The sequence below is a fragment of the Neolamprologus brichardi genome, chromosome 22 (assembly GCF_056152115.1).
Source record: "Neolamprologus brichardi isolate AB-2024 chromosome 22, ASM5615211v1, whole genome shotgun sequence".
In the NCBI taxonomy this organism is placed as follows: Eukaryota; Metazoa; Chordata; class Actinopteri; order Cichliformes; family Cichlidae; genus Neolamprologus; species Neolamprologus brichardi.
In genome coordinates, this window is record NC_142124.1 from 29,179,590 (window position 1) to 29,190,326 (window position 10,737).

The 10,737-nt window shown below is 41.3% G+C and overlaps 1 protein-coding gene across 1 annotated transcript; it reads right to left on the bottom strand.

Annotated features, from left to right (window-relative positions):
- Window positions 1-7,103: 7,103 nt before the first annotated feature.
- On the bottom strand, window positions 7,104-8,273 carry LOC148096810 (zinc finger BED domain-containing protein 4-like). The gene is made up of 2 exons (XM_087835378.1): window positions 7,939-8,273; window positions 7,104-7,699 (listed from the first exon to the last, which is right to left on the bottom strand). Exons 1-2 carry the CDS (start codon window positions 8,271-8,273, stop codon window positions 7,192-7,194), a joined length of 843 nt encoding a protein of 280 aa, XP_087691504.1. The 3' UTR covers window positions 7,104-7,191.
- Between the last annotated feature and the right edge of the window lie 2,464 nt (window positions 8,274-10,737).

Below are 10,737 nucleotides of genomic sequence, written 5' to 3' on the forward strand. Positions count from 1 at the left end.
TTTCATTTGATTACATTTTGTATGATGGATTATGCAGAAAAAGTAGAATTCTTTTTCCTTTCTTCAGAATTGGCTCCTGGAGTCCGCTTTTCTGGACCTGGGCCACCAGCTGCTGGTACAGCATTGCCAACTAGCACACAACTCACCAGCCTGCCTCCCCGCGCCTCAACCTCATCTGGGCCTTGCGCCCCACCTGTCCTCTTCACCTGAAGCCAAGTAAGGCGACTCAGTTTAACTGTGGAGGATCGCTGATTGACTGCTGGACCCCTCTGACTGTGCTCTCCTATCATTGCAGTGCCCCGGTCTCTTCATAGTATTTTTCCCGGCCCAGCTTCCACCTCCCCACAGCCACAGCAGTCCCACTGTATTCTAGAGCTGTCTAGTTTTCCTTTAGTTGCCTTAGTTTTGATAGCATGCCCACTAGTGTAGTGGCATCGTTTAAATTTCAATTCAATTCAATTTTATTTATATAGCGCCAAATCACAACAAATGTCGCCTCAAGGCGCTTCATAGATACAGAGAAAAGCCCAACAATCATATGACCCCCTATGAGCAAGCACTTTGGCGACAGTGGGAAGGAAAAACTCCCTTTTAACAGGAAGAAACCTCCGGCAGAACCAGGCTCAGGGAGGGGCGGCCATCTGCTGCGACCGGTTGGGGTGAGAGAAGGAGGACAGGATAAAAGACATGCTGTGGAAGAGAGACAGAGATTAATAACAGATATGATTCAATACAGAGAGGTCTATTAACACATAGTGAGTGAGAAAGGTGACTGGAAAGGAAAAACTCAATGCATCATGGGAATCCCCCGGCAGCCTACATCTATTGCAGCATAACTAAGGGAGGATTCAGGGTCACCTGGTCCAGCCCTAACTATATGCTTTAGCAAAAAGGAAAGTTTTAAGCCTAATCTTAAAAGTAGAGATAGTGTCTGTCTCCCGAATCCAAACTGGAAGCTGGTTCCACAGAAGAGGGGCCTGAAAACTGAAGGCTCTCCCTCCCATTCTACTTTTAAATACTCTAGGAACAACAAGTAGGCCTGCAGAGTGGGAGCGAAGTGCTCTAATAGGGTAATATGGTACTACAAGGTCATTAAGATAAGATGGGGCCTGATTATTTAAGACCTTGTATGTGAGGAGCAGGATTTTGAATTCAATTCTGGATTTAACAGGAAGCCAATGAAGGGAAGCCAAAACAGGAGAAATATGCTCTCTCTTTCTAGTCCCTGTCAGTACTCTTGCTGCAGCATTTTGGATTAACTGAAGGCTTTTCAATGAGTTTTTTGGACATCCTGATAATAATGAATTGCAGTAGTCCAGCCTGGAAGTAATAAATGCATGAACTAGTTTTTCAGCATCACTCTGAGACAGGATATTTCTAATTTATGGGGTGGCTGTAGCTCAGGTGGTAGAGCAGGTCATCTACTGATTGGAAGGTTGGTGGTTCGATTCCTGGCTTCCCCTAGTCTGCATGCCAAATATCCTTGGGCAAGATACTAACCCCAAATTGCTCTCCGATGCATCCATCGGAGTATGAATGTGTGTGAATGTTAGCTATAAAGCACTTAGAAAGATGTGCTTGTGCGAATGGGTCTGAATGGGTGAATGCACAAGTTGTGTAAAGCGCTTTGAGTGCTCAGATGAGTAGAAAAGCGCTATATAAGAACCAGTCCATTTACCATTTACCATAATTTTAGAGATGTTGCGCAAATGGAAGAACGCAGTCTTACATATTTGTTTAATATGTGCGTTGAAGGACATATCCTGGTCAAAAATGACTCCAAGGTTCCTCACAGTGTTACTGGAGGCCAAGGTAATGCCATCCAGAGTAAGAATCTGGTTAGATACCATATTTCTAAGCTTTTCAGCGCCGAGTACAATGACCTCAGTTTTATCTGAGTTAAGAAGCAGAAAGTTAGTGGCCATCCAAGTCTTTATGTCTTTAAGACATTCCTGCAGTTTAACTAATTGGTGTGTGTTATCTGGCTTTATGGACAGATAGAGCTGGGTGTCATCTGCATAGCAGTGAAAATGTATGCTATGTCTTCTAATGATGCTGCCTAGGGGAAGCATGTATAATGTAAACAGAATTGGTCCTAGCACTGAACCCTGTGGAACTCCATAATTAACCTCAGTGTGTGAAGAGGACTCTCCATTTACATGCACAAATTGGAGTCTATTAGATAGATATGATACAAACCACTGCAGTGCAATACCTGTAATACCTACAGCATGTTCTAATCGCTCTAACAGGATATTATGGTCAACAGTATCGAATGCTGCACTAAGGTCAAGAAGGACAAGCACAGAGATGAGTCCACTGTCAGAGGCCATAAGAAGATCATTTGTAACCTTCACTAAAGCTGTTTCTGTGCTGTGATGAACTCTGAAACCTGACTGAAACTCTTCAAATAAACCATTCCTCTGCAGATGATCTGTTAGCTGTTTGACAACTACTCTTTCAAGGATTTTTGATATGAAAGGAAGGTTGGAGATTGGCCTATAATTAGCTAAGACTGCTGGGTCTAGAGATGGCTTTTTGAGTAAAGGTTTAACTGCAGCCACCTTGAAGGCCTGTGGTACATAGCCGATTATTAGAGATAGGTTGATCATATATAAGATCGAAGAATTAATCAATGACAGGACTTCTTTGAGCAGTTTTGTAGGAATGGGGTCTAAAAGACACGTTGATGGTTTGGAGGAAGTAATTATTGAAGTTAACTCAGAAAGATCGATTGGAGAAAAAGAGTCTAACTTAACATCAATGGAACTAAGAGTAGCTGTAGATAATATTACATCTGTGGGATGATTATTGGTAATTTTTTCTCTAATGATAAAAATTTTATTTGTGAAGAAGTTCATGAAGTCATCACTAGTTAACGTTAAAGGGATGGTTGGCTCAAAAGAGCTCTGACTTTTTGTCAGCCTGGCTACAGTGCTGAAGAGAAACCTGGGGTTGTTCTTATTTTCTTCAATCAGTGATGAGTAGTAAGCTGTTCTGGCTTTGCGGAGGGCTTTCTTATAAAGCAACAAACTATTTCTCCAGGCTAAATGATGATCCTCTAAATTTGTGACACGCCATTTCCTCTCCAGATTACGAGTCATCTGCTTTAGGGTACGTGTTTGAGAATTATACCACGGGGTCAGGTACTTCTGATTAGAGACCTTAGTTTTCACCGGCGCTACAGTATCCAGAGTCGTACGTAGTGAGGAGGTGAAATTATTAACAAGATAATCGACCTCTGTTGGAGTAGCGTTCAGATAGCTGCTCTGCTCTGTGTTGGTACAGGGCATTGACGATGATAACAGTGGCTGGATTATATTCTTAAACTTAGTTACAGCGCTTTCAGAAATACATCTACTTTGATAAAGTCCACTCTCCACTGCTGCGTAATCAATTATTGTAAATGTAAATGTTATCAAGAAATGATCAGACAGGAGAGGGTTTTCAGGAAACACTGTTAAATGTTCAGTTTCTATGCCATATGTTAAAACAAGATCTAGAGTGTGATTAAAGTGGTGGGTGGGTTCTTTTACATTTTGAGAGAAACCAATTGAGTCTAAACCAATTGAGTCTAAATTTGGCTTGTGTGTTTAATTTGTGGGGAAAAAATAAACCTTTTTGTCCACTCACTGTCTCGCTTCCGGTTTGGATCCTGCACTTGTGTCCATCCCATTTACCTCGTGACGCTGGGCCGTGACACTAATTAAAACATAATCTTTTTCATACGGTCTAGAACTGTGTTTCCCAACCTTTTGGAGCCACGGCACATAGTTACCAGGCGTAGCAGAATTGGCTCTGTTTGTCCCCAGTATACCTTTTTTGTTGTCTTCTGATTGTCATCTGGGTTGGAATTTTCTCCAGGACCCAGGTCAGATTGACTACTTTTTCTTTTCAAATATTTATCTATTGCTATTATGTGCCGCATTGCCTCACTCACAGCATGACTATTATGTAATTTCTTCATCTTCTATTTTACTGGCAGTTGGCAACCCATTTAATTAGAGCAGGTAGTTGTACTGCCCTCTAGTGGAAGAAAATGTAAATGTTCTGCCCGTTACTCACGTTGGTCGCTTAGAGTACTACTCAGGTGGAACCAGATAATCGTCCGCGGTAGACCTGATCGTTTGTCACGGCACACCTATGTGACGCGGCAATGTGGTTGGGAAACACTGGTCTAGAATAGCGTCCAGCAAAGAACTGTGTGCTCCGGGTTTGGTGAATGAAATAGCGCTGTAATTGGTGGGCATGCACTATGTGATATGAATTCTAATTTTTTTTTTTTTTTGCTTCATATGCAACATGATGGCAGCTACATTTTTAGGCTTCACATCTATGAAATCAGATTGTGCCAGAGGTTTCTTCCTGTTAGAAGGGAGTTTTTCTTTCCCACTCTTGCCAAGTGCTGACTCGTATGGAGTCACCTGACTGAGTCTTTTTTCATATATTTTTTTAAATTAAAGCACCTTGAAGCAACTATTGTTGGTTTGGTGCTTTATAAATAAAGCCGAATTTAACTTGATGTAATTTGTTGCTTTTTGACATAAATTTAGTCATAACTGACTGAGGTTCTCACAGTTTACAATAAATAAACGCAGCGTTGACATTTTTCTTCTTTAAGCAAATGCTCTGAATTGATGCCAAACATGACTGTAACCTTGGAATCACTGCTACATTCTCTGTCATATGAAATCTTCCATTCCACACTACATTAACTGGGCCCCTAATCATCTTCTTGTCTCCCTGACAGTGCACAGCTGTATCTTAAATAATAAAAAAATACAATTATTTTGCTATTTTTCTCTTTAACAGTTTCCCTGGGTAAAAAAAACAAACTGCTGAGCATATTGATTTTCTTTAGCTGAGGATAAATGGGATCATATCTGACATGCATTGGTGGTTGTGAAACAATATCACATTGCTGCCTCAATATTTTGATGTATGACTCCATATTAGACATCACCTCCCCTTTTAAAAGCATGAAAATTCCTCTGAATACCATATTTTTGGTCTGTGGTTCTCTGAAGATTAATTTGACTCCAAAACCGCACTTTTCCTGGCTCAGCAGGAAAAGGAAGGAGCTCAGATGAGCAGGTCCTGACCTCTTAGTCTTCCAGTCATGGAAATTGAATGCACTACGAGGTTTCCTTTGAATTCATTTATCTCCATGACTCTTTCCTTTTCTTTTTTGACTTTTGCAGTACTTAATGGGAAATAAAGTTTGTGAAGAATTACATCTCTGTGCAAAGGAAAAAAAGATAAAAGCTCTTTCAAAAGTTTACTTTCAGAGTGAAGCAGCCAAGTTGGTGGTTGTTTTATGTTTGTGTCGGTTTTTAGCTTTTCAACAGATATGGTGGACTCTGCTTGTACAAACAACAGCGTGGTTTCAACTGCTCGCTTGATGGATGTCATGGTCTGTACATCTGAATGACAGGAAGGCTGCTTATCATGTTCCTCATCGTCAGGCTACTGACATCTGTCACCTTCAGTCTTTCTCCTTCCCGCTCGCCTCTCCCTCTTTTTGCCTCCTTAACAGACACTCATATACGTCCGCACACATACACACTCTGTTCTGCAAGCACCGAGTCTCCACTTCCAAAGCATCTCTGCCACTTATCTCTCTCATCACTCAAACCGTTTGCTGTAGCACTCCGCCTTCCTCTGCGGCGTGGGGGAATGGAAGAAACGAGACAGGCGAAAAGGGAAAAGGAAGACAGAGGGGACGATTCATTCATTCGGGAGGGCTCATATGTTCTGAAAGGTGCTGCTTTGGCAGCAAAAACTTTCCTCTGACATGTGTCCAATTGATACTTTGAAATGGCTGCCCACTCAGCAGAAGTGATGGGACAATTCCCCCTCGTCTGCAGATTGGGAGATGAGAGTGGCGATGTTAAGCAAGAGAGAGATGGAAGTGCCACCGCGAGCTGAAAACTCAAGATATCACCTGCAGCGGTTACCCGGATTGTTTCATCGATTTTTCATCCGCTTCCCCCTCATTATCATCAATGTCGGACGTGCTGTTAGCCTCCCCGTCATCATCATTATTACACAAGTGTCGCTCATTACCATCTTCATCACTTTTATTTCCAATCAGCACTCGCAGCAGCTTAATGTACAAATATGGTAATTACATCAAAAATGTCTGTCAGTTGACAACATTGTCTAATTGCTTGAGTGTTACAGTACATTTGGTCCTGCTGGTAAACATTGTCGATAAAGGCCCAGATTGACATGCATATGCATAAACCACAGCACATAAAGACATCTTACATATTTAAGGGAATATGTGGCGCACCATGGTGTATTACGATGTTTGGAAATTTGCATAGCTCTGCATGAATACAATCAAAAACACCATCAAGTAGATCAACATTTCAGTTGAGCAAATAATGCAAAAATAATAGACCCAGTGCTGTGACCACCAAAGCAGAACTGAGGACAACAATAGCAGTTTTATAGTCTTTATTTAACTCAAAGCGGAGAGTTGGCAGGGTTTGTTCACTTAAGTGGTTTTAACAGTCTAAGCTGTGGTCTGCAGAGTGATCCATAGGATGATCGTAGGACGCTTTCCAAACATGAGTGACTCAATCCTGGAAGGAGGTGAGTGGCTGGGGTGAGTGATCAATCATTTAACTCAGAATGGAGTCGCTGGGAACATGGAAACAAAAACAAGTACCTGGGAAAGACACTGATGAGCTGATTTACCACTCGAAATGAGGTGAAGAAAGGCCTTTCTTATATGTTCAAACTAGGGATGCACCGATACCACTTTTTTGGAAACGAGTACGAGTACTTGCATTTCAGTACTCGCCAATACCGATACCGAGTACTTAATAAAAACATGATTTAAATTTACAGGTAACAGCGTTAGTCCTATAATTTAACAAAAAACAAAACAAGGGACTGGTTTGGAATTAAGAACATTTATTTAAAATGAAAAGCATGTTGTATGCAACATATTACAGAATAAATAATTATGAAAAAAAAAAATTTAAACAGTGACAGTACAACTCAAGTATTTTTTTCAGTTTATTGTAAACTCTGCCGCTTTGGACAACACAAGGGGCATTAATAAACATCTTTGCCATTTAGTGCACAATATTTGAATAAACTAACAACATCCACCGACATAGAACTGTGGCAGTCAGTGCAACTGAGGTAGGTATTAACATCAAGTCTAAGATGACTCACTTAATGGAGAGAAAAAGTGAGTGGCAGGGTTTTTTTTAAGAAAAGTAGCTTTTCTGCATTCTCAGCAGTCAGACTGTTTCTGTTTTCATCTATAATGTGTGACACTGAGCTGAAAAGCCTTTCACTTTCCACACTGCTACATGGGGCTGAGAGGTATTTACGGGCTATTTTAGCCAAAGTGGGGAACCTGATTTTGTTGACACCCCAGTACTTCAGAGGACTGTCTTCACGAGGGCTTGTGGCCTCTCCGAGGTATGTGTCGAGCTCAATGGCAGCACCTGCTGTCAGCGGCTGTGCTGCCTGGGGCTGCTCCTTAGCGATTTCGTCAAATACAGTGTCCAGACTGCTGCTAGTGCTGGCCTGGGCCTTGAGGAACAGTGTGGCAGGAGGTTCTGCAGCTTCTGCCCGACTCCCCTCTGCCTCAGCTCTGGACATCATCTGCAGCTCCTGCTTCAGGTGCAGCTTGGCCTCTGGAGCAGTGTTGTTGGAGAAGAAGCGATCTTTATACCTGCACAAAATTCATAAATGTATTAATATGTGGAAAATATGTTTCCCCTAAACCACTGTGACAAATGCCAGCCATTTGACTTACTGGTAATAATAAGGGAAATGTATTTCATATTATACATATTGCATACATTTGTATTTGTGTATTTTAGTTACAAATATATAATATTTCAGATGTAAAATAATCTTACATTTAGTACTGTAGTTTATCATTGAATACCTATAGCACACAGACTTTACCTTGGGTCGAGTATGGTGGAGATGAAGTACAGTGGGTTGGTCTCGACGTCACTGAAGCGCTTCTTGACAGCTGCCAGTAAGGTTGCTTTCATTGTCTTGACGCCGTGGTCCTCGTCTGTTTCTCTGTTTAGAAGTCTCACTAGCACAGTCACAGCTGGGATGACATCAGAGGCTAGTGCGTCGTAGCTGCTCACTTTTTTAGTTAGTTCCTCAAAGGGAGCGAGGATGGCAGCAGTCGTCTCCACAAGAGCCCATTGGTGAGCGGTGAGATAGTCAGGGAGTTTGTGCTCGGACACGCCCAGCACTCGCTTTTGCTCAATGAGGGACTGGAGCATGTAATACGAGCTGTTCCAGCGCGTCTGTACGTCCTGCTGCAGTCTCTTTATTGGCTGGTTGAGCTGTCCCTGAATGTCCTCGAGGCGGGAGTAGGCTAAGGAGGAATGTTTAAAATGCCCAACTATTTTCCGTCCAACTGCTATAGCATCAGCTATGCTCCTCTGTGCTAATAAGCGTGGGTAAATAAGCGTGGGTAAACTCTTTGTACTCGTTGTCGTGTTAGGATTTCAGGTGCTTGATTAAATTACTTGTGTTAAATGCGCTACCTTTTGAGCCTCCTCTGGACAATTTAGCTGAGCACAATTTGCAGTCCGCCTTTGTTTTCGCGTCTTCGTTCACTTTGAAATAGTTCCACACGGCTGACTTGTCTCGCCTCGCCTTCTCCCAGCTCTGAGCTGCAGCCGGGGCCTGGGGGCGGGCACTCGGGGCAGGCACTCAGCACCTGTGATTAACCCCTTACATGCCGCTCAAACATAGACAGGTCTCAGACCGTGGTATCGGTCCTCGGTATCGGGGACTTTTAACGAGTACGAGTACTTTAGAAAATGTGGTATCGAGGCCGATACCCGATACCGGTATCGGTGCATCCCTAAGTTCAAACCTTTGTCAGGAGAACAAGAATGGCAGCGTGGGTAAGTATTATCATAGGTTGGGTCTGATTTGCTGCATCTTGGTCAACTTCATTGATTCTGAGATACACCATCAAATAAAGGAAAAATACTTACTTACATTTAAAATGTAAAAAGCCAATAGCAATAATCCTTCGCTGTCAGGATATTTTAGGCAAAATTGTTTACCCAGGTCTTGCCGAACACAGGACAAAGACAATAAGTATTTAACTTCGTCCATGATAATATAGACTGAAATATTAGTCTTTTGCACCTATCCATCTTGTTATGTTTATGCAGTTCATGGTCCTGGTGGGGCTGGAGCCTATTGTAACAGTCATGGTTCAAATTGCACAACCTGGGACAGGTCACCAGTAGGGCTGCACGATTAATCGTTAGAAAATCGCGATCTCAATTCATAATTATGTGCGATCTCATTTCCAAATGACTTTTAAGAAATTTTAAGAAAAAAAAAAAAAGACGACGACGATTGTACCGCATTTTGATCCGGGACATAATCTGCATGAAAACAAGCGCTCACTCTTCCTGCTCAACAAATGACAAGGACGGAGCCTTATACCACGTGATACAGAAGCTGGCTGCTAAAATTGGCAGGGAAAAAACTAGTGAGGGGATTTCTGGCTCTTTTTAGAGAACCGGCTCTTTCTGCTCGGCTCACTAAAAAGAGCCGGCTCTTTGGACTCCGAACCGGCTCTTTAGGTTGTTTTGTTGCTTTAATTAATTTATTATTAACAACAATATAAAAATATGCACATTTTACTAATGTAAAAAAAGAGAAGTGGTTTTATTTATATATGTTTATATATAAATATATGCGGTGGCCCCTAGAGACAAAGCACGTACAAACTCCAAAACACGTTTCTAGCTTTAACTGAACTTCCAAAACAGAGCTACCTAGATCACTTAAATTACACAATTGAAAGCATATGTGTATTGTTTGTGTATGTATACACAAGCACTCATATATATTCAAATAATTTTAAAATAATGTTCATTTACCTGTTACTACTACACACCAAATCCAGTCGTTGGTACTTGCTAGCTTGTGTAACCTCTAGGTAACAAAGCTCAACACTGCGCCTAGCATCCTGGAGCACTTCTGTTGTATTTTGTACGTGTTTTGAGTTTTTATGTCCTTCTGAGTTTTTACGTGTTTGGAGTTTTTACGTGTTTTGAAGTTTGTACGTGCTTTGTCTCTAGGGGCCACCGTAAATATACTTTTATTTATTCACTCCACATAAAATGTAATAAATAAATCATATAATACATAAACCAACTATTCACATTTCAAATTTTAACTATTTAAATTTTCAGCTTTTTCCTTTTAAACAAATTTAAAGTGAAACAACACAAAACACTGCAAACCACAACACAATTAAATATGAAAACAAAAAGAAGATGCATATTCTCTGTCATTTGGGCCCGCATGAATAAACTTCTGACTGGCACTAGAAAGCATGCCTCTATCACCCCTGTTCTTATTGATTTGCATTGGTTACCCATAAAATATCGCATTGAATTTAAAATATTGTTGCTCACCTTTAAAATTATAAATAATTTAGCCCCTCGTTATCGTGTCGATCTTCTTAGTCTATATGTCCCTGGGCGAGCCCTCAGGCATTTAGCCCAATTACTCCTGGCTCAGCCTAGATCTACACTTAAATCTAGGGGTGACCGTGCTTTTGCCCTGGTTGCACCGAATCTGTGGAAAAACCTTCCTATCGCTATCCGTGCAACAGACTCCGTTTTATCTTTTAAATCCAGTTTAAAATCTCATTTATTCAACATAGCTTTTCAATCTAGTTAGTGTCCCTATTTTATATTTGGTTCAATT